The sequence below is a fragment of the Zonotrichia albicollis genome, chromosome 7, assembly GCF_047830755.1.
Source record: "Zonotrichia albicollis isolate bZonAlb1 chromosome 7, bZonAlb1.hap1, whole genome shotgun sequence".
In the NCBI taxonomy this organism is placed as follows: domain Eukaryota; kingdom Metazoa; phylum Chordata; class Aves; order Passeriformes; family Passerellidae; genus Zonotrichia; species Zonotrichia albicollis.
Genome location: NC_133825.1, coordinates 26,062,289 through 26,085,860, shown reverse-complemented (window position 1 = coordinate 26,085,860; position 23,572 = coordinate 26,062,289). Strand labels below are relative to the sequence as shown.

The 23,572-nt window shown below is 40.4% G+C and overlaps 2 protein-coding genes across 2 annotated transcripts; both read right to left on the bottom strand.

Moving 5' to 3' along the window:
- Nucleotides 1-8: 8 nt before the first annotated feature.
- On the bottom strand, nt 9-4,846 carry LOC102068970 (uncharacterized). The gene is made up of 6 exons (XM_005481539.3): nt 4,470-4,846; nt 4,084-4,163; nt 3,556-3,670; nt 2,793-2,899; nt 2,464-2,578; nt 9-1,637 (listed from the first exon to the last, which is right to left on the bottom strand). The coding sequence occupies exons 1-6, from the start codon at nt 4,531-4,533 to the stop codon at nt 1,450-1,452; spliced, it is 669 nt and encodes a 222-aa protein (XP_005481596.2). The 5' UTR covers nt 4,534-4,846; the 3' UTR covers nt 9-1,449.
- Nucleotides 4,847-6,446: 1,600 nt separating this feature from the next.
- MAT1A (methionine adenosyltransferase 1A) lies at nt 6,447-23,078 on the bottom strand. Its single transcript, XM_005481540.3, has 9 exons — nt 22,750-23,078; nt 16,247-16,324; nt 15,623-15,745; nt 13,857-13,969; nt 12,185-12,328; nt 11,303-11,521; nt 8,159-8,341; nt 7,494-7,627; nt 6,447-7,209 (listed from the first exon to the last, which is right to left on the bottom strand). Exons 1-9 carry the CDS (start codon nt 22,841-22,843, stop codon nt 7,107-7,109), a joined length of 1,191 nt encoding a protein of 396 aa, XP_005481597.1. The 5' UTR covers nt 22,844-23,078; the 3' UTR covers nt 6,447-7,106.
- Nucleotides 23,079-23,572: the final 494 nt, after the last annotated feature.

The following is a 23,572-nucleotide window of genomic DNA, read 5'->3' as shown; positions in this document are numbered from 1 at the left end:
CTATAAAGATTTCTGATGCACAAATGAAAGTTTCTGCTAGTTCACAAGCTTCCTTTCCTCGTGAAATAAAATATGAATGACTTTTCTTTTCTTTTGTTGATTGCTTTGGAAAGTCACTAGAATAGAATAACAAAATTGAGAGGAAAAAATGGGGTTTAGCACCAGCAGAAAAATGATACTGAAAAGTACTCCAGATATTTTATCTGAGCATTGGTTGATAATGATTTGGATGTAAAGACTTAAAAACATTATAATTTCATTTGATAGAGATCATTTGTTTGCCATAAATAAATAAATAAAACCCAAAATTTAGTGATTCAAAACTCATTGTTTTTCTTTAAGACTACAGCACTTTTGTCTCCAACACAATGACTTGATTTATTGCCACATGGTTTATAAGCAGCCAAAGCAGCCAACTCATCCCTTTTCTGGTATAATTATCTGTTCCATTCACTGTCATATGACTGTCTGCCTCTGGGCCCTAAAGCAGCTGGGGTTATTTATGGGGTTTTTTGCTTGTAATGACTCAATTCTGAGCCTGAAATATAAGTATGTAAATATATATATTTGAATCATTTATCTGATAAATGAGGTAAAGGCCAATTTTACATCATGTACCACAAAACTATGTGTCTGAGAGATCAACAGAAAGAGGAGAAAGGTAAAAAAGGGAAAGGAAACACAAACAGATGAGTCTGTCTTCAGATCTACAGCTTCACTGTTTGCTCAACAGAAGAAAATTAAAATATTACCTCAAGCACAGATTCCACTGAAAACCAAGCAAGCAGTATCTAAATTTCTTGTTTATATTTCACAATAATTCACATGCATACTGTTTGGTAGCTACATCTCCACAAATAAGCTGGATCTCCAGTGATAAGTTGCCTCTGATCTTCACTTTCACTCAGTGCCTGGGGGACCGTTGACAATGGACAGGTTTTCTGCTGCTGGTCCAGGCCCCAGTCAAGCAAGCAAGTGAATAAAGTATTGCACCCCTACAGCCAGGAACTCTTGTCACTCACACAGCTGTAATGGTCATCAGAGCAATAATAGTGATTAACTGGCAGCTGTAAAAGTGAGTGGAAGTACAGCCCCTTCTCAGTAAAGAGACCCCCTGACACAAGACAATTTCTGACAACAGTCAGTGTTACTATCTGCCGAGATCCAGAAGAATTTAAGCCAATAGGAAGGTATCTATTAATAAACTGTTTATAAAAATCTTGCTTAATTGCAGCTAGACAAATTAAAGCCATAAAAGCTGTCTTCTTTCTTTGACACTCTTGCCATGAGCTGCAGTATTAGATTTAGCCTATATATCGATACCCAAAGCTGAGGTCATGACTACGATCTCCAGACCTTTAACAAAATAAAAGCTGTGTGTTTACAGGTGCTAGCCACACTTTCAGTGTTCTGTGATGCTGTGAGAGGCTGGCTGTGCCCAGGCTGCTGTCAGTAGCCACAGGTGACACAGTCAGCCCCCGGGTCCCGGCGGGAGCCGTCGATGCCGCGCTCGGCCAGCTCCCGCAGGAAGGTGTTCAGCTGCTCTGCCTGAGCCTCGGGGAAGGCAGCCGTGTGCACACAGGTGCTGTTGCTGGGGAAATAGGCAGATTTAGCTCCACTGATGGCCACCTCAGAGCCTGGAAAATATCAAAGATATAAATAAAGAAATAAATAAATAAGCAGCTGAATTCACTTAGCTTAGCTTTGTCCTGATCTTTAAATATGTGCTGGCATTCCAATTTTCTAAACTAAAGTCTCCAGCTTGGAATAAAAGTGCCCAGATGCATGCCTGCTTTTATTATGCCTTGGAAAATAACTAGCAACTGCTCCAGCAGCTAGGCACTGTCAACAGTAAAATGTTTTCCATTAAGCATAGGAGAGGTAGGATGGGCTTTTTGTGTATCTATATGCACATTTGTTTTTAAATTAAGACAGTAACAACAGAGTCATACAGCCTGCTTTGGGTCACAGATTGAGCAATGGGAGGAGCCTTACAGTCCCATACAGAGCTGCCATGAAGATGGCAGCACTGCTGGCTGGGGCCCAGCTGCTGGGCTTTATTGTGTGTACATACAGGTGTTGGCCAATTTGCTGAGATTCTTCAACTATTGTTGCAAGATAAACAGTTTTATGTCCTATTGCTGTCTGTCCAGTGGGTCACACAACCCTTAGGGGTTGTATGAGGGTGACACCAATTCACTGTTTTTTTAAAAACAGGTCCTTCTTCCCACAAACATTTGCATAAATGCCATATTTAGTACCCCAAGATAAAACAGCAGTGCCTTCATGAGAGTATTAAAGTTAATGTGTTTTCTTGCTCATAAATTTGCCAGCTCAGCACTGGCTCTCGCAATGTCACACATGAGAAGGCTGTCACGAAAAGAGAAACTTTTCCTTCCTCCTATTTTTTTGAACAGAAGCAAGGAAGCCTTGTGTGAACAGATATATCTGAGGAGCACTCACGGCTGCAGACTGCCAGTGCCTTTTCCCCAACCAGTTGCGCGGTCCAAGAGAAGCCCGTGGCATTGCCACACTCCTCATACAGCCTGCTGCTCCTGAGGAACTGGAAGTCATAACCCTTGGGAAACAGAGGAGGGGAGAAAGTAAACAAACACTCAGGGCATGACATGGTAGCTGCAAGGGGAAGAAACAAGGCAGGTAAACACAAACACTACAACCTCTCTCAGCCCTGAGGGATATAAAACAAAGTATAGCAAGAAAATTAGGCTTTACCAAATAAGCAGTTGTAAAGGAAGGAAGAGATGCAGCAATATATAAGGCAGGAATGTTACCTGATTGCACATGGGTTTGCAGTACTGAGTGTTGTCAATGGTCACACACACCAGCCCCCCGTTTTTTGGGGCCACTGGGTATGGGCATGGAAGTAGCTGCTTGCAAACTTTTGGGTGGATAAAAAGAAAAAAGAAAGAGATCAAGAAAACAATATATCAGAGTGAAAGTGGGCATAAAACTTCCCCTTCCCAAGCAAATTCATTGGCCTGTCTCCACCAGCTGACATCATCAAAGCAAGCATTTTTGTTTGTTTAAAATTTTTTTATCCCCCCAATTTATTTTTTTTTTTTGGCCACAGCTACTGAATTTTCCCCTCACTTGTCGCTCTCACTACAGAATCAGCCCCAGTTACACTTTAGAGGCAGCTCACTGTGGCATTTGCATTCACAGCACTGACATTCAGTGCTATTGTGGCCAAAACTATCCAAATAATTCTTGGAGAAATATGACTGGCATGCCAGCTCCATGACAGCACAGAAGCTCTGGCTGGAGGGCAGAGCCTGCCCTGCTGGTCCTGTGACTGTTCTGCTGCTGAGCACCAGTGCTGGGGTTGCAGGGACAGCAGGACCCCCTGCTTGTGCTGCTCTGCCTCCCCAGCCCCAGTGCTCCCTGTTGCTGAAACATCTTTTATATTGTGCTCCTCCTCCCCTAAAGAAATGCAGGCTCTTGGTTCATTCTGTAGTAGAAAAAATTTCCTCTGTGCTTCAGCTCTGCCCCTTTGTTCAATGCCCAGCAAAGGGGTTGGTTCAGGAGGGGCCTCACATTGCTCCTGAACAGGGCGCAGCAGATCAAGAGTTTCTTGCAGTGTCCATGCCAGGAAATTGACTGAAGCTTTTTCACCCTTGGCAATGATTTCAGGCATGCATTTTGAAAATTTCTGTGGAGATAGGGGAGAAAAAGTCTAAGTTGAAAAAGAAAACGTTGGAGCCTTAGAATTAACATATCTGTGAACATAAAGAAGCTCATGTATTTCTAGATAGCTATTGTTATTTATCTCACTATACTGCTTATGTTCAAACCACTTTATGTATCTGGAGCGGGGCCAAACCGGAAAATATATCTACAAGGACACTTTTTGGACTAGCAGTATCAGGAGCAAAGCTGTGGTAAGTCAGATGACACTGATGTTTTTCTGCTCTTGCGTGTGCCTCCCCTCCCCAGCGTGTACTTTGTACATTGCCAAAGCAGTACACAAGTTGTGCTTGCCCAGCCAGGGCAGGCAGACACAGCAGGAGCCCACCAGCACAGGAGGTGGGTGCAGAACAGACCCTGGGTCAGCCAACCTCTTACCTTGAGAAACCCATTCACATCATCTATGGTTGTACTTTTGCATTCACTTTGACCGGCAAAAGCTCGGATTTTGGTAAAATCTAAAAGACAAGCAGAAGCAGGTACTTAGCTAGGTCATGACACATGAACAAACCCCAAATCCCACTTGTGCAGAGGAACTCTCCTTCTACCCTGCCTGTATCCTATCCCACAGTCCTAGTACCAGCTTGCATGCCTGAGGTGATCAAGCCTCAATTCTGAATAATCAGTACAAATATTGATTTGTTGGAAACAGCAATGTGAGCACCTGTTTGGGGCCACTCAGGGCTGGGTTCCCAAGCAGGCCCTTCATTTCTCTGAAACAACCCTATTTAAATAATTGTTACTCATATTCAAGACCATCTTACCTGCAAGAAGAACTGCTAAACTTAGAACCAACAGTGTTTTCCAGGGGAGGCAGGAGCCAAACATTTCTCTCTGCAGGAGACCCTGGGTGATTACTTGCTGCTTGTGGTGCCCCAGAGCCAAAGCCCTGCACACAGAGCAGTGTGCCTGTGTGTGGCTGCCTGTTCACCCTGTGCTCAGTGCCCAGCACTGCTGGATCAGGGATTAGGGGGAGGCACACATTGCCCCACTTGTGGGAAGCACAAGGAGAGCCTGCCAGAACAGCCAGGGGAGGGCAAGGGCACGTCCTCGTTAGGGCACTGAGGCACACTGGCTGTGCTGCTGCCAGCTCCACCGGGAAATGTTCAGATTAACTGGTTACTGTAAACATGTTTAGTGTGTGCACTTTCTTGCATGCCTGGCTCTCACCACCTTCCCATCTGTCTGTGTTTGCCTCACACACACACACACACACACACAAACACATACTTTGATAAAGAAGACATAATAATGCCTTAACTCGTATGTCATGCTCCAAGAGAAAGCTCAGAACATCAAATGTGAACCAATGGGTTATGGTCTGTATCCTGCAGCATCCAGAGTTTGGCTAATTTCTTTTTTCTTTTCCTTTTTTTTTTCTTTTTCTTTTTGATGAAGCCATGAACCTCATGTGCTTAAATCCATTTATGGGAAGAGCTGAATAGGTAGCAAAATTGCCACAAAGGTTTCACCTTTTCTACCCTGCACATTTACTAGCAGATTAATCAAATTGTCGTAGAGGTGTGCCTGACTCAGAGTCACAGCCTGTCACATATCTGCACACACTGCCAGGCTTTGGGACAGCCTCACCTTCCTGCCAACCAGCTGGGCACACACACACCCCTTCTCTCCAACAAACCTTTAATGGTTGTTATTGTCGCCACCTGAGAAGAACTGTTCCTTTTGTCCGCAGCTGTTTGTTGTTGTTGAGCACAGACCTCCTGTTTTCATGTCATGGTATGAAACAAATTTTTTATTTCTTAATTAATTTTAAATTATTTTTATTTTGTTTTTTATTAAATTGTTTTTATTAATTTTTAATTCACTTACTTTTCCTGGTTGTAGTGTACTACATTATGACCTGGAGCTCCAAACAACTTACCTTGCTGAGGCTGGCACGCACATATTCCATACTCCTTGGATGATAAGCAGTATGCAGCCAGGAAAGCAGTCCCTGGGAAATCTTTGCCAACCCATTCTCTAAGATGCAGGTGGTCCTTAGGATACTTTCCTGCCAAAATGTACCAGGTGGGTACCCAAGGAGGCCCACTGATTAATGTGGTAAGTCCTTGGGAGATCAGAAGGTACCCACAAACCTGTTTATCTCAACTTACACAGAACACAGAGCACATTAGTATAATTAATAACAGTGGAGAGACCTCAGGCTTGACTAGATAGAAATTGTGTTTGTGACATACTTGAAAGGAATAAATGACTGCTTATTCTTTAATGTTCATCACAGGCACTTCCTTTCCACCACCACATCAGTTCGGGAGGCGCTGTATGAAGACATTTATTTAGGAGATAAACACGGGGTGGCAGCACTTCTCCAGCCCGCATTTCTCAGAAGGCTGGCTGAAAGCATTAAGTCCCTCTTGAGGGCTATACACAGGCAACTCTTGCATTGGAGGATTAAGGATTGGAGGATTAAGCCCTTGCATTGGAGAATTTTGTTGCCTAGTGACAAATAAAAATATCACAGAAGAAAAACGTGGTCTCACAACCTAAGAGTTACAAATAAAAATCTCATACTTTTTCACTGAATTTCCATTAATCACAAGGACTTAACAGTGATCATACACGTATTAACAGGGAAATGCATATAACAATTTCAAAATAAAAAAAAATAAATTTTGTTGGTAAACTAAATTCCTACAAGAATAGAATCAGCTTAGTTGAGATGGACCATTTTACAGCAGCATTAAAAAAAAAACCAACATAGAAAAAGATACACCTTTACATACATGGTAGGAAAAAGCTTTTTATTCTATGATTGTTGTGTTGTAGGAGAGCACTTATGTTTCAAAAACACAGTGATTGAAATGCAACAGTAACAGCACATATGCACTGAAGGTGATTTAAATATTACACATATGTTAACATCTTTTATAAAAGAGGCAAAGATACTGTTAGATGCTATTCAGCCTTCTCCCATCAAAGCAGCCCCCAGCTGTATGCATTGCTAACTCCAGTAAGGAAATTGGACCCCAGAATTTCCCATTGTCTAATCAGAAGCAACAGATCTGCTGATCCTTAGTCAGAGTTGGGAAAGTCATCTTCACCTTTGCCCATCAAAGGTTTGAGGTTCAGCTTTTGGTTTGAGTACCTGAGTCACACTTTGTCTTTATCCAAAGAACCAACAGAGCAGCAGTTAAAGGTAAACTGTATTTTGCTGTCTTATGCTGATTAAAAAAACAGACTCTGTCCATTATATCTTAGGTAATGAAAGACACTGAGGGTTAAAAAAAAATTAATTCCCAAGAAAATAACCTTTTCTTTCTTTCCTTTTAAAATCTAAAATTCCTTATGTTGAATATAAAGCTGTCAAATTTGATTTTCAGAAGCATCCTCATCATTAGTGGTCTTCCTTTCTAGTTTCAAAAGGTGACACGTCACTTATGTCAAAACACGAGTTTTTTAGGCACTTCCCATGAGAATTCCTGTCTTCCAAAGTGACCATAACATGCAGTCTTCTGGTAAATGGGCTTTTTCAAATCCAGATCCCTGTGTGCATAATAAAAAGAAGGAAAAAAATTTTCATATTAAGATACTTCAGGATAACTACTATTAAATGGAAAAGATGAAATAATCTTAAATTCCTTTGGTAAACCAAAAGATACTTTTTTATCAGAGCAAAGTAACTTAAAGTTCTTGGAATGTGAAAATTATTTTATTTGACCTCCATATACTATAGAAGGCCAAACCTTCAGTAACAGCTGAAGATTTTGCAAGAAATCATTGATTGGATGCAACTATGGGGATATTTTCCTTTCTGTGTGTTTCTTTACCTGACAATGACTCCAGGCCGAAGATCAAAGTTTTTGTGCACAATGTCCAGCAGCTCTTTCTCTGTTTTTTGGGAAGTTCCATAAGTGAACAGTGAAATAGACAGTGGATGAGCAACCCCAATGGCATAAGAAACCTGTGGGGAAAAAAGGTGCCTTAGTCACCCAATAAACACAGCACCTTGGGACAACAGTGGGCAGCAGAAGAAAGCATTAATTTATGAATCATCCTACGAAAACTAAGGCTCCTCATTCACTTCTCATATTTGCACTATCTGTGTTTGTAGAAAAAAGAAGACTTTGAAAATGAGAGGCCTCTGGATTACTTTCTCCCTCTTTATCCAGTCACCTCATGCTCATGTCAATGACTGAGTGTCAAAGGGTTGAGGGCTCAACAAATATCTAGAAAAATAGCCAATACAATAGCCAAAAAATAGCCAAAAAAATAGCCAAAAAATAGCCAAAAAGCTAAATGCAAAGTTCCATTTCAAGAAGCCAACTGGTTATTAGTGACATTACACTGGGCTTGAACCAAGCATCGAGTCTTCCTTTCTCCACAAAACCATCACCAACACCACTTCTACTACGGTGGCTCGTACCATGGGCATTCAAAGAGCATCTAGAGAGGGAAATGGTTTGAGAGCAGCAGCACCCTCAGCAAAGCATACCTGGACCAGGACACGGCGGCAGAGCCCAGCTTTCACCAGGGACTTGGCCACCCAGCGGGCGGCGTAGGCGGCCGACCTGTCCACCTTGGTGTAGTCCTTGCCCGAGAAGGCGCCGCCGCCGTGCGCGCCCCAGCCGCCGTACGTGTCCACGATGATCTTCCTCCCCGTGACACCGGCGTCACCCTGAGCAGAGACACAAGGGCTCCATGTCACACCCACTCACTCCCAAACAAGGCTATGCACGCCCTCAGAGCAAGCTGACCACGCAGGCATTGCTGGGGGTGGCTGAAGGAATGAACTTGTCTCACCAAGGTACAACACTGGCTGTAGTTGTTCTTTAAAGCCAGGTTCTCAAGATAAGCCATTCACAAATTTGTTTGGTTAATCAAGCCAACAGGCTTACACCCAGATAGCTACAGCATTCACTGCCTGTTTTAATTGGAAATATGGAAGCTTTGGTTTAGAAGTTACCTTTGGTTTAGAAATTACTAAGCATCCAAACCTATTATGGAATATTGCTAAAACTGTGCGCCATAAAGGAACTATTGAGAGATTTCACACGGCTTAAAATATGAAAAAAATTTTGTATGTTTTAGTCAAAATCACAAATTGTGTGAATATTAAATAGTAGATTCTTTTTTTATTTACAGTCAAATGTATGTCAGTGGTACCTTATAGATGGTCACATAGACAGTGGCACCAAGCATTGCAGTATCAGAGAGTGTCATATATGGACTAAAAACTGCATTTCCTACCCCAAAATATTTGTAGTCTAATTTGAACCGTGCACAATGTGTATGGAGTACCAGGCAGTCATAAGTAATTGAGAAAGGATTACTTATTTCTAAGAACAGATACTTATAGATGAATATTCTAAAATATCAAATAAGGAAGCACAGATAATATTCTAGTGGCCTACAGCTATCCTGATTGCTCCTCACAAGGGCTTCATATTTTCATTTGATCTGGGTTAGCTGATCAGCACCAGACTATCTGACCCCTGCAATTTACTAAATCTTTAAGCTTTCTGGTGTGAAAGAAAACATGTTCACATTTTAAATTCTGCTGCCACCTGTGCAGGCAGATTTGAAATTCTTTTCCTCAGAACATCATGTCACTAAAATTCAACTGCTGGAATGTTTGCATGGCAAACACAAGTGGGGAGTCAAGGTTTTTCTTAGAAAGACTGCATATACACAGAAGTGAACCTTTGGCACTGTTTTTTCCATTCTGCTAAGAGAGCACTGAGACATGAATCTGGATTTTAGATAGCTGAGCATGTATTAAAGGATCCTGTTCTTGGGTTTTTCTGCTTGCCTCAAACCTCAGTTTTTAATGGTGCAGACAGTTGCAATGAGAACAACTTGCATGCCACCATGACTTTGCTGCAGAACTGAGTGAGAGGAAGAATAAATGGACATGTGAAAGGCAAAAAAAACCCACCCCTTGTTTCAGAGGTGCTGAAATGCACTTGTAAACTGTGGGGAAGTCATTGTTGTGATAAGCTGTAAGGTCTTTCCTCATCACACCAGCAGGTACTGCTGATAGGAAAATGATGACAGCAGCAAACCCACTCATTTTGCCATAGCCAGAATTCAAGATCCCACCACTCTCAAAAACATAAGATGAAAATCCCAAGTGAAATATCTGTGTCTTCCTTGGATGAATTGAGCTGGAGGTAAGACAGCCTCCTGCAGCTGGCTTTGTTAAAAATAAAACTGAGTAAAGCTTTTCTGAGAAATAAGCAGAAAGCTAAAGCTGGTAAAGTCAAGGGGAGAAATAGTTATTTCTATGCTGCAATGCCATTGTAAATTGCACAAGTGATGATAGCAGTTGGAAGGTCATGGACACATAGGCAGATTGACCCACACTGAGTAAACTTAGCCCAAGTTTAAACAGCTGTAAATGGACACTGTGACTTTTCTCAGTTTGTATGTGCAAACATATGCAACAGAGCCCCAGCACAAGAGTAGCAAGGGACACCTGGCTGGCTTATCACTTGTAACTATAGTACATTTTAAAATGGATGCAGTTCAGTACACATCTGAAAGATTTACATTTTTAATGGGTGCACTTCACTGCACACATAAAAGTTTTCCTGTGTGTAGCCTTCTTTTCTATGTAGCTATGATTGCTGCCTTGTTTCATTCTCTCTAAGTGACAGCTCAAGTTTGACTTTCCTTTTGTGCTTAGTCTAGGATATCAATGATACACAAAATTACAGTGATACAACCCATTCAACTGCAAAAAAATACTTTTTTTTGTAGAATCAATAATTATAATGATAAGTCTCAACATCTTCCTGCCTGTTGCACTAATATAAAAAAGAGTACCTTAGAAATAATTCTAGAAAATTCTGGTAAGTGAACGAATTTGTAAAACAAAGGGAAAGCACTGTCTACTTTGATTTGTTTTAAAATTGAACCTAATTTCAGGAAGGAGCTTTGAAGTTTTGTTGTGATATTTCTGAAGGCATCTGAAGATTAAAACATTCATAATGGTAAATTTGTTTTCAAAAACTAAATCTTAGAACTGCTGATCCTACAGACAGTGGAAGTTCTTCCTGACATTGGTAAGAACAGGATCAAATTATAAATCCCATGTCCTGCGCTGCCTAAAAATAAAAGGAACATTTATTTTCTCACCAGAAGAAGCCTTATTGGGGCTGATTTTCAGGACAGATGAACGCCTTCAGCTCTTACTGGTTTCAGACAGAACAGTGAGAGTTATGCAGATCTGAAAAGCAGGTTCACTGTAAGAGAAGTAAAGCTTCTCTTGTCCATCTCTCATGGGAAGTAAGAAGTGCTTGCCATGAGGAAGGACTGCAGGTCTCACTCAGCGCTGGCTCCCAGAGGGTTTGAGAAAATTCAGAACTGGGCTCTACACTCTTAGTGCAATGGAAGATTGGATGCAGACTTGCCTGCCTGGTCGCAATACATGTACAGCATCACCAGGCCCTCAAAGGTTACTTTGGCATAGGACATGTGAAACCCTGAGCCCTTCTCCCACACCCAGCTGCAGGAAAATCTTCCACTGGGCAGCTTGCTCCTTACCCTGGGACAATGCCAAAACCCGAGCATTGAAGACTCACATACAGTGAAAGGCGACTTCATAAGACCACCAAAATAATGCAACAGCACAAACCTGAGGCCCTCCAATAACAAAACGCCCGCTGGGCTGAAGGTGATAAACAGTTTTGTCATCCAAGTATTTGGCAGGGACGACGACCTGGATGACGCGTTCCTTGAGGGTCCTGCGCATGTTCTCCAGGGAAATGCCCTCATCGTGCTGCACCGAGATCACAATGGTGTGAACACGCACAGGGATCACTGCCCCGTTCTTCTGGATGTACTGCACTGTCACCTGGGGGACACAGGCACAGAGGGAACAAACAACAGAGCTGCTGCAAATGTGTTAGTGGCATCCATCAAATGTCACCCAGGCTATCCCAAAAACTGTAGCGAAATGTCAGTACTGATGTTAGAGTGATCACTGCTCACAGTGAGGCCAGGGTATAAAAAATGAAGCTTATTTCCTGTTTTCTCACTGAATTTTTGCTATGCTAAAGAGAAAAAAAAAAGGAAAAAAAAATAGAAAAAATCCAACTCAATAAGAACCCATTGATTCTCTATGAAATCATCCAAAATATGCGTTTCAGGTGTGGCTTCCTTCAAAACTCTCAAGCCTCAGAAATTTGTGTTCTTAGTGCATCTTGATGTCAGCCTGAACCCCTAAATACAAATAAATCCTTTGGATGTCCCTTTTCCAACAAGCACAAACCACTTTAGTTCTGAAGTTAAATGTCCTGTCAGTGGCAGGACGTTGGTGGAGTGTTCTGAGACAAGTTAACCATTTTCCAACAGCCAAGAGTCAATGTCACAAGCAGTGGAAAAGCTTTATCTGTTCTTTGTAGCGAATCCTGATAGGCTGAAACACATCACCTGCTGTTTTCAGAGAACCTTCAGTATTTCTGGAAAGAAAGGGTGCTGGTTTCCAACGTTGTGGACAATCCCCTGCAGTGTTTACCTGTGTCTTAGAGTCGGGCCTCAGCCAAGGGAGCTCCCCACTGCGCCTCAGCTCTGCTAACCTGGCGTTCAGCTTGTGAGCAAGAATAATCGTCAGGGGCATGCATTCCTCTGTCTCATCTGTTGCATAGCCAAACATCAAACCCTGCAGGAGGAGAGAACATACTTCAGTCACTGTTAAAGGCACCACAATCAAAGGCAATGAGATTTCATCTGAAGCAAAGAGTCACCAGCATCCTCCAGGTTTACTTTCTACAGTTTTACATCACAGTGCAAGAAGCCAAAACTCAGATCAGGCTCCAACATGTTACAGCGTAATGAGAAGCTCCCATGTTCCTAGAATTTTTCACTAGCCTGAAGGCTTACATGTTGAGCTAGAAACCTCAAAAAAATGAAGACATATTTTCACAGAAAAAAAAAATCTGCCAGAGAAAACATTTCAGGACTATTCTGTCATGGGAAGGATGTTTTCAGTACCCTGGAAATGTTCCAGAGGCTTTTATGTGTGAATACAAACACACTTACACATACTGCAGCTCACATCTGAAATTTCAGTGGAATGGGGTGTGAGCACTCCATGAAGGACATACCCTTCAAACAGTTTAAGGCACCTGCCTCAGATTTTTCAATGCCACATGCTTAGAGTCACAGCTTCTACTGTTACATATTATATTCATACTGTTATATATTAATTTTATTGTTCTGTTATATATTAATTTTATTGTGTCATGTTCCCTGCATCAGATTATTGTTTGCTAAATAGAATTAGCAGCATTTTCTTTTTCCTCATGCAGTGTATGTTGTGGGGGGGGGGGAAGGGAAAAAAGACAGGAAGGCGCTTGGATGAAATGGAAAGTGAGGCCATCAAAGTGTCAAAGTCAAATCTCTTCATCTTATGTAGTATTATGTCCCCATGACTGCAGAAAATAATTTTAATTTAGTCCTCAAGGGACTTTTTAACAATATTAGCTTGTCTCCTGAACTCTAATACTTGCACTTACAGTTCTCAACAGCACTCATATAAACTTCTAATGATAACTAGTAAATGTTGAATTAACTCATATGGCATCAGTCACATTATGCAGTTTTTATGCTAGTGTCTCTGTCTTGAGAACACACCTTAAATGCCTACATGTGTTCTTTAGCTCAGAGAAACTCAGTTTGGACAGCCTTAATTACATGGAGCACCTATTACAAGAGCTGCCTCTGGGAATAAGTGAGAATTAAATGTACTCTGGTTTTTATTGTACTAATGCCAAGGGCAGGTGAAACACCACCTAATGTTTTGCTGCTCAACAGCTCCTTGAATGTGAAAAGATCCTTTGTTTATTCCATATTATATGGTGAATCTGACTGCAAGATGAATGGTCTGATGAGCCTAAAACTATACAATAAAAACATTAAATACAGCAAAAAACCTTTGCTGAGTTCTAAAGAGAACCTCCTCAGCTACTACAAACTGCCAGGGCTCTACTGATTTGCCTGGAGTGCTAAAATAACACCAGACAAAAGTCTGCCCTCAAGGAACTGTTTTAGTAAAATTATGGGTTTATTCTGGGGTAAAGGAAAGTGTGGAAATACTTTGACATGGGTTTTGAATATAGGGCATTAAGATGGAGTAAACTTTTTCCATTAAAACAGCTTTGATGTTTTAGATGTGATGCTATGTCTACCTGATCTCCAGCACCAACATCCTCTTCATTCCTGTGTAGATGAACACCCTGGGCAATATCAGGTGACTGCTGTTCCAGTGCCACTAAAACATTACAAGTCTTGTAGTCAAAGCCTATTAGGAAAAAATAATAGCAGTGAATTAACTTTTTCTGTCACAATTAAGGAAAGCAATCTGGAACCAGAGGAAAAAATTTTTATTCTGAAGGATACCACATTCAGAACTCAAAACCAAACTATTATTCTTCAGTAAAATTTTTGTCAATACCACACTTGAAACATTTTTTTGATGGGGTGGATCATACAGGGCTGCCTTTCTTGCTTGTTACTTGTTATTTTTTCTTGCACTGTGCCAAGCCAATTCAGATTATGAGCCTCTCCCAAATGAATACTAATGAAGTCCTGTACATGAATTCCCTGAAGCTGAGTTTTTCAGTGAGTGAAGTCTCTGCTCTCTCCACATTATTTGTAATACATACAAAGCAGTGTCCATACTTAAATCTCTCATGGGACTCTGCATGAACCACAAACAGAAAAACACCAGATTCAGGTCTCACAACAAATCTGGAAATGGAAACCTATATGGCCTTCCAAGACCAAAAGTAAGGTTTTAAAAAGAAATTGAAAGACTTACAGAAGATTGTGGCAAAATTTCCCACCTGTTCCTAGGTATATTAATAGTAACTTGCTTCTCTCCAAATCCAACATTTTCTAGTACTGTAGCTACTGACAGCCGCTGATCAAACTCATGTTCAGCCAGTACAACATATATACATGTCCATATGCATGTGATCCACTTGAATGCTCCTCACCCTCTTTTCAGTAGGCTATGTAGAGAAGAAAATTATATTTCTGTACATAATTCCTTGGTTTAGGGCTCTTTTTTAGTTCTAGAAATTGTTTTTTACTGGGTCACCAAATCTCCCCTCATCACTGTTGGCAGTTTGGGTAAAAAGGAGATTTGTGACCTCCTAGATTTGCCTCTGGGTTGTGGAAGCATTGCTGTTGTGTGACAGTGCAGGCAACCTGCAGCTGAGCTGCTGTAATATTCTCCCATCACAACCTCCTGCAAATTTGATTGCAATCAAAGGAGTGCAGTAAACAACTTGTAAACCAAAAGCTCTTAAAAGATACACTTCACTGTAACAGAATACTTGGAATATTTCTACTGTATAAACAGATACATGCAAATCAGAAAGTGAAATGTGTCTGGTGCACAGAACATTTTGTCTTTTGTATCATTTTCATATCTCACTATCTAGGTATGGACCACACACTGCTCAGTGTAAAAGCAGATATTCAGAGCTGACAAAACACCCTGCAGTGACAACCACCTTTACATCTGGGAATTCTAAATGCTCCTGCAGTACAAAAATACAAAAGTCCAATGAAATGAACTAAGTTTCTTCTCTGTCTTTTGCACCAAGGTGCAACAACCAGCTTGCCAAATGAAAACCAAGAGTCAAGTTCTTGCAAGTTTGGAGGAGTGCTCTGTTCTATGGTTCAAGTTGCAGTTAACTATTGTGGCCAAATACCACAGTTCAAAGTATAGTCTGCCTACTCCAAATTCAGTTTTAACTAACAGAAGGTTTTTACTTACTGAGGTAAAGCCAGAAAATGTATCATGTAGCACCATGTAAGCAGCTTTCCCACAGCATACTCATTTTGTATCAGGCCTGTTAAAGCCCCTGTATGGAAGTGGTGACAGACCTGCTCTGCAGTTGCCTATTACTTGCTCTTCCACGATTTCATGAGTTTTTCCACCAACCTTTAGCTGAATCATCATAGCCAATGTGTCTAATTGCATCTCGGACAACTCGCTGGTAATCCACAATAGCACGAGAAGTGATCTCCCCACAGAGCAGCACCATTCCGGTCTTGCACACTGTCTCTGAAAGGAGAGATGAGAACAGGAGTACAGTAGCAGAATAAGCCATCCACTAAGACAAAGAACTGTGTTTGTGATGATGCTGATTTTGAGAGATCCATTGGATATATACAGTATAAATCCTTTCTATCCATATTTTTATCATTGTAACTCCATCTATAAAAAATTCTTTTCATATTCACCGTCTGTCTGAAAGCAAGGAAAAAACTAATATGTCCAATTTACAAATGGGAAAATCGTAACACTGGGCATGATTCAGTGATATGCAAACTTGTTCCTTCCAGGACAATTCAGTCCACACACAAAATCAATGGCTCTCCTCTTCTACAGCCTGCTTGCTCTTCAATCTTTACAAAAATTTTTACTGTTTCTTCTCATCTCTCCTTTTGAAAACTGAAATTCTTATGTCATTTTTTGAGGGTGAAACGAGCTAGGTCTTTGCAAACATCCTAAAAAAAGAATGTGATTGTGTGATGACTTAAAGCAAAGCAGCAAACAACTCACCACAAGCAACCTTGGCATTCGGGTCCTGTTTGAGGTGGGCGTCTAGCACAGCATCGCTGATCTGATCACAGATTTTATCTGCAAGACATCAAAGCTGTGATTCAAAACCACAGCACTCCATACAGAACATGGACTGTTTGCATCACTTTCAGAAAGGAATTCTTTCATTGCTTATTACTGGCATATTTAAGGTAGCTAAAAAGAAAGACATGTTAAACATCCTTTCGGCAAATTCAGTAGACACAGTGGGGCATTTACCTACCAGTGTAAACTAACTAGAACTTCATCTGTAGTTTTCTGCACTTAGATGTGAAACAAGTGTTTAATGCACAGAATAACCTGGGAGGTTAAGAGGTTTTACTTGCAGCTTTCACCTTCTCCAGGACGACCAGCTCTGTAAAGCAGTGGTGCTCTAATGGAATGGGGATGCTCCACCACAACTTCCATCGTCTCAACAGAAAGTTGCAATGTACCTGACCTACTCTGGTGGTAAAGCCTGAGAAAGTGTTTATAGTAAAAGAGATAATGCACAGCTCAGTGGAGGCCTGGGTTTTGGGTTGCTTTTTGTCACTGCTTCCTACCATCTGTCAATGTCACCTCCTAATAATCCCTGCAACCCACCTAAGGCAGCACAGGGAAGACACACACAGCAGCAAAGAAGGGGTTACCAGCTGAAGTTTGCCTGAGGTATCACATGCCAAATACAGAGGTTTCAGCTGAAATTTTTCATAACAATATTTTATCTTCTTTGTTTCTTTTCTAATCTGTAAAACAAATATTGAATCTTAATCAAGTAACCTAGCTAATCTAATGGACACAAAAGGGCAGCACCCATAGCAAGGTTTTCCACCTGAAAATGGTAAATATTCTTACATAATTTAATTTTATTGTTCTTTAAAAAAATCTAGTATTGCTTTTAGATTTTCACATAACAAGCTGTGTGGCAAAATAAATTAATCTCCTGCTTTGCTGTGTGCAACACAATCTGTTGGAAAGCAATGTTTTGTAATAGTCTGTCATTACATGCTTTTAATACACTTAAGCTCAATTCAAAATAAATTCTCACTGATTTTCATGAAGAAGGTGTACATTTAGCTAAGAGGGACAAATCAAGGACTGGAGAACTAATGTGATTCTGACACTCTTATCTCCCATATTCATTCCCATCTTACCACTTCAACACAAAAAGAATGAACACAAAAGACAATTAGCAAATGTAGGCTGCATTGGAACTTTCAGCCTTGCAAGAATTGTACATGGATTACTAAATTTGGGACAATTATTACCAAACAGGAATCAGACTTGCAATTTAATTAGACGTCCAACTGAACCTTGTTTAGCAAACCTGGGTACAAAGGTGGCAAGAGTGATTAAAATGTATCTTTGCTTGCTTTCTTCAAAGTTTTCATTTTATAAGGAAATATATCCACATTTTCAAGCATAAAAGCAAGAAATATTGACAACGATATGCAATTTATTGCATATTGCAATATGTAATTATGTAATCATTATGGGTGAGACAACAGAGCAATTGGGGTTAGAATGGTCCAATACCCAGTAGCAAACTGGGACTCCTTTGTAGTAATTTTTTCACCTCCCAGAGTTTCAGTGAAGAACCTTTATTGCTGCCCTTGCTCCACATGAACCATGTGTCACCTGCATTAGATGCTTCTGTCCCACATGCCTAAGTTCCCTGCATGGCACTCATTGTGATGTTATATACATTCTTGCCAAAACACTCAAAAGGCTGTTAAGAAGCTGTGGGAAGGTTTAGGACAGAATGAGAAAAATGCCCTAAATCAGAAAAGTCTGTCTTACAGGATGAAATCAGTCAAGACATAGATAAAGATTCAAAAAGGAGAATCTGAAAAGAGTGAGAACCAGCGAAACCATCTAGAGGCATGCAGGATTCCTTATCCTTCAAATGTCTACATGAAAATAGAATTATCTTTTTTAAAGGTATGAATGAATTTCAACTGCCATTTACTAGCTTGTTTGAAGAGCTCTTGCATGAAATATTATTATCTGTGTATGAAGGTCAGATCAGATTATATTTTAGAGATCTCTTCTGATCTTTGGCATCTATGTGAGACACTAAAAAATTAAAATAACAGATTAGAATAATTTGGAGCATACCTTTATATTAAAATAGCCTGAGACAAATCAGTTTGATAATACATGTCATATCTGATTATTGGTGCAACAACCAGCAGTTCTAGTGCAACTAGATCCAAATCCAGATACAGATATGTCTGTCAAGACAGGAAAGAGAAATCCAGCTGGATGATTGGCTGATTAATGCATTAAAGTAAAGGCATGTCTATTAGTAAAGGTCTCTGGTGTAAAATAAAACCAGGCATTCTATTTTTAGCAATGCTTAGCAGGCTTTGTGCACCCTCCATTATGTTATTTAAATTTCTCATCTCAGCTGGCCCATTTCTCTTATTATCTGCTAAGTGTGAGAGGTTTGTCTAATAATTTTTTTTCTTTTTATTTTCCCTTCTTTTTTAGAAACAGAGAAAGCATAAGGAAACACCTCTGGTGAGACACTATAATCTTTAAAAAACCCTTTAATAGGTCAGAATTCATTCCATGCTTACTTTCCTGTCATGAATTACCATCCAGTAAAATGAATATTCAAAAGAGGGATCAAAAATGGCTGAGCAGGAAAATATTAGACAGCCATGACTCTTTTCATGAAATCCAGTCATCCCACAGGCCCAGTCTTATGGCAGAAATGCCAACAAGCCGTGGAACAGCTCTTGCTAACCATAAAATGAGTCTGGGGAGGTTGATGATAAAGCCTACTCAAAATCCCAGTTGTAATACTAGGAAGTAGAGGAGGTGTTCAACAACAAAGGTGATCTCTGAAAATCAGAAGAAACTTCACAGTTTTCCAAATAGTTAGACATAAGCTTGTTACATTAGAGTATGTAAGAGCCTAACAAAAGTTCTCAGAACCTTCATAGGAATTCAGTTTCACAGACTCACCACACAGAGGAAAAAATAAACTATGAACAGCAGTAAAACCCGAAAACTTTATTCAAGAAAACTCCACAAAATACAACAAAGTGGTACAGCCAAACTACTGGCTTTGATGGTATAGTAAATATAATAAACATTGAACATTTGAAATTGCAAGGTTGGTTTTCTTCAAAATCTATAATCATCAACATTAAATTCAGTATTTTTAATGATATGTTATTTCTATCAACAGAAAAAAAATAAACTAGAATGTGAATTTTTATATTAAAAGTATGGCAAAGAGAGCAATTGCTAGTTTTCTGGTAAAAAAAAATAAATGGAAGAAATGCAGATATTTATCATAAGCATTTCATCAAAAATCAGCTTTCCTACAAAAGACTTTCACTAGAAAGACTTCAAATGCAAGCATTGTGCTGTACATTTTTCCTATCTAAAAGAACCCTTGAGGAGTGCTAGTTGATAAGTGCAGTGGTACTGCAATATTAGCAGTGTCCAAATATCATGTACAGCTGTTCTCCTTGTTCAGTGCAGTTTACTGAAGGATCATGCATATCATTAAGTATATATAATCTTAGATATAAGACATGCTGGACAGATCTGCATTTTCTGGGGGTTTTTTCCTTCATGATTTTTTTCCCTGTGAATATTTACAAGATAAACACATGCTTTTAATATGCTTGAAAACATGAGTTTGCTTTTAGAAGATGTTTTGTCTTATACTTTTAAAGAGATTCCTTAGTGCTTTGTGGAAAACTGAATGGCAGCCAGTTTGCAGGCAGTTCCACCTGAAGCCACTCCAGCTAGGGGAGGGAATTACTCCTTGGTGGTTTGACATCTGTTGGACATTGTGGGGCACAGAAACAATCAATGCTTTTCAAAGCACCAGGAAACCTGTGCAGCATGACAGACACTACGGGACTTAGGAAAATGGAGCAGTGACAAAATAGAGACAAAAAACCAAAAAGTTGTTTTTCTCATGCCTCTGTGTGCTTTTATTATTATATTGAAAGGAGGAAGTCGTGTAAATCTTCAGAGAGTTTGGAATTTACATCACTAAATGATTAAAGATCTGAAAGGAATTCCCAAATGTTATGCCCAGGGGATTCTGAAGGATCTGGAGTGAGAAGATGGCATAAACAGTCTTCTGTGATGTCTTTGGGGAGCACAGGTGATGCCTGTAGGTTAATTATTGACAGCTATTACTTGCTTCTATGGAATCTGGACTTCTCAGTGACACCCAGCTCTAGGCATTGCACAGATACAAGGCAGCTCTCTGTACACTCAAATAAATAACCATGTAATTTCTCCTGCTTTGTGCGTTAAGAAGGTTTCCATTAAAGCGTTCAATACTCAGCTAATACAATCAGAACAATTCAAATTTCCACCAGACAAAGATCTGGTTCAGGATCTTTACTGCACATAATGCCCTCTAGCAAAATTATACTATCACATACGGAAGAGAAATGATCAAGAACACGCAAATTATCCATTTTGTATAAACAGAGGAAATCAAAACTCACAATAAAATTCTATTGCTACAGATAACATCAGAAGCCCAACTGCAGCCTCAGGCACTGGGCCTCATTTTAAGAAATAGCCAAGATTTTCCTGGGTGATAAAATCCTAATGGTGTGTCTACACCTCTTGTGCAAAGCCACAGAGAGGAAAAGGGGCCTTGGCCAGGATGCAGGGGTGATCAATTTGCTGTCAGGAGCCAGAGCTGTCACTGAGATGATTAAGATCCAATGCTGATGCTCAGGAAAAAGAATTTGCAAGACAACCCAGAGTTACTGCCAGCCTGTCCTCCTTTGATCTGGAAAATCTCTGTCTTCCCTTTGCCATAGGCACTGGGGTTTTCAGTACCCTAAGTGAAGAAGTAGGGTGTTTAAGAAAGCATCATAGCCTTGAAAACACCCCGGTAAATTTCAGTTTCCACTCACTCTAAAATAAACATCCCAGGTTGGTACTTTGTATCTCATAGCACCCAGAGACCCTGCAAGCTCCGCAAGGCGAGGGAAGCTGCAGGGATATCCAAGTGGTAACTGTTTCTCAAGGGCCTGCCTTGTACTTCAGCACAGGAGAAAAATTATTTTCATGGGCTTAAACCTAATAGAGGGTTTGGAAATAAAGGAGGGAATGTGAATAAGAACTAAAAAGTTGGCCAAATGCTAAAAGAAGAAACAAGATAAAGAGAGGACTGGTAAAGGAAAGAAGCCAAGGGACTCAGTTGAATCTGGGGACTCAGCTGAACTCTCTCTGCTCTGAGACTTGCCTATTTTTGCCCCAAGATGAATAAAAAATAATGATTAGAGTAGCATAACTTGTGACCAGTTGTCTTTGGAAATAATATCATCCATGTAAAATGATCACACTGTATTATGTGATTTTTCCCATGAAACTCCATAGCACTACAGACACTGGATGTAAATATACATAAATTTGACATGGCACATAGGTTCCATGGAAAAAATGTGGCTGTCATTTTCTGACTGTATTACATCAGAAAGAACCCCAACTGGTTTAACCTGATGTAGTTGCCTTCACATTGATGGAGAGGTACTCAATTGCATCAGCCATGGGTTTGATCTGCAGTAATAAGTTAATCTAGAAGAGTATCAAACTATAGACATAAAGTTCTCATTGCTGACCTTTTTATCCTGTGCTATAAAATCATCCTACCCATCTATGATTCACTCACATTTCATGAATACAGACCTGAAAAGCCTTATTACAGCAAAAAGCACAGGCCACCAAATCATCTTCTAGAACAAATACACTTTTCAGGACCTCAAATAGCCCATTGTCCCCTGGCCTCACTTGAGGGAACAGTTGCTGTTGACATAAGGTGTATGTTTATGGTGGATGAATATTTGTTTTCAATAAAATTGAACTAATCTCTGCTGACCATACATAAAGTTTAGCAAATAACTGTCCACTATTTGCTTAAGCAATTCCATATATTGCATCAGATGATGGAAAGGGGTGAGAGGCAGGGGGCAAATTGATGACTTTGCCATGTACAGCTGCTGGGACCACTAAAAAAAGGCTCCAAGATAGGCTGCTTAGGGATATTCTTGTCATGGGTGAGAGTCTTAGACCACTCCATACGTGCAGGACAGTTTCACAGGGCCCATAAAGATATGGAACTCGAGAAGCAAGCTAGGCATTCTTACCCATATGTGAAACTTGAGCCTGTCAGAGATATAGTAGTGTCTCCACAGGAATACTGAAAGAAAGTTAGATGAAAAGGAAGGAACAGCACCCATAAACCTCACTGCCTGCCTCAGCTGAACACACACCCTGCAAAAATCACATAAACTCCTGTTGGAAGCACTCTAGTTATAGCAGTTCTACAGTCTGTATGGACAAAGTCCAGTGGAAATAAAGTAGAAAAAGCACCCTGATACAAATAACTTCTCTAGTAAGATTAACATCAGGTGAATTCTTCTCTAGGCTTTTAAAACACCTCAAATGAAAATATTACACTTTTTAGACTTTTAGCAGAGCTGGCTTCTTACCTGGATGTCCTTCTCCCACGGACTCCGATGTGAACATGAAAGCCCCCTCATCATCAAGCGTGTAATCACATAAACCATCCACCGGCCCATTCATGGCTCAGATGCTGCTCCTGATGGGCTGCTACAAACAGGGCTTGGAGAGCTCTACCTTCAGTGCCTTCTGTTCAAGAAGGCTCTAACAGCAGGACTATTGCTGTCTTCACTTATTACCTCTTGGGCTAACCTGAATTTCAGTGTGTGAAAGCAGCATGTGCTTGCATCCGTGCCTGCATGCAAGGAGTATGCATGTGCCTGAAGTCTGTATCCCTACCTAGCCTGATCTGTCAGTCCCTGGGCTGCTCCTATATATGGAAAAGTGAAAGTGCCCAGATAATCATGTGAGAAAAATGGAAGAGCCCATTTCTTGGCAGGGGAGTTAGTTAACTTTAGGATACTTCACTAATTAACTCAGTTCTTGGAAACACTCTGGATTCAACCTGTGCAAGATTGGTTATCTTAGCAGCTCCACTGAGCATGAAGCAACGCAGGAGTGCTAGTGACAGTTCAGGTCAGCTGCTTTTCTCTTTGGCTCTCCCCTGATTCTGGGATCTATGGTGTACTTCCAGCTCTGTGTTGTGGTTTTGCAGGGATATATACAAAATGTGTAAACTCACATCTTTCCTAATGAAGGACTAGAAGAAGATTGCTTTCCATCATATAACCATACTTTCCTTTTACTTTTTCATCTCTAGAAAACTAGAATTCCCTCATGAATTGTTTTTTTAATTTTCATTCATTTTTCATGCACATTTGAGACAAAACATCTGATAAGATCTAGCACCAC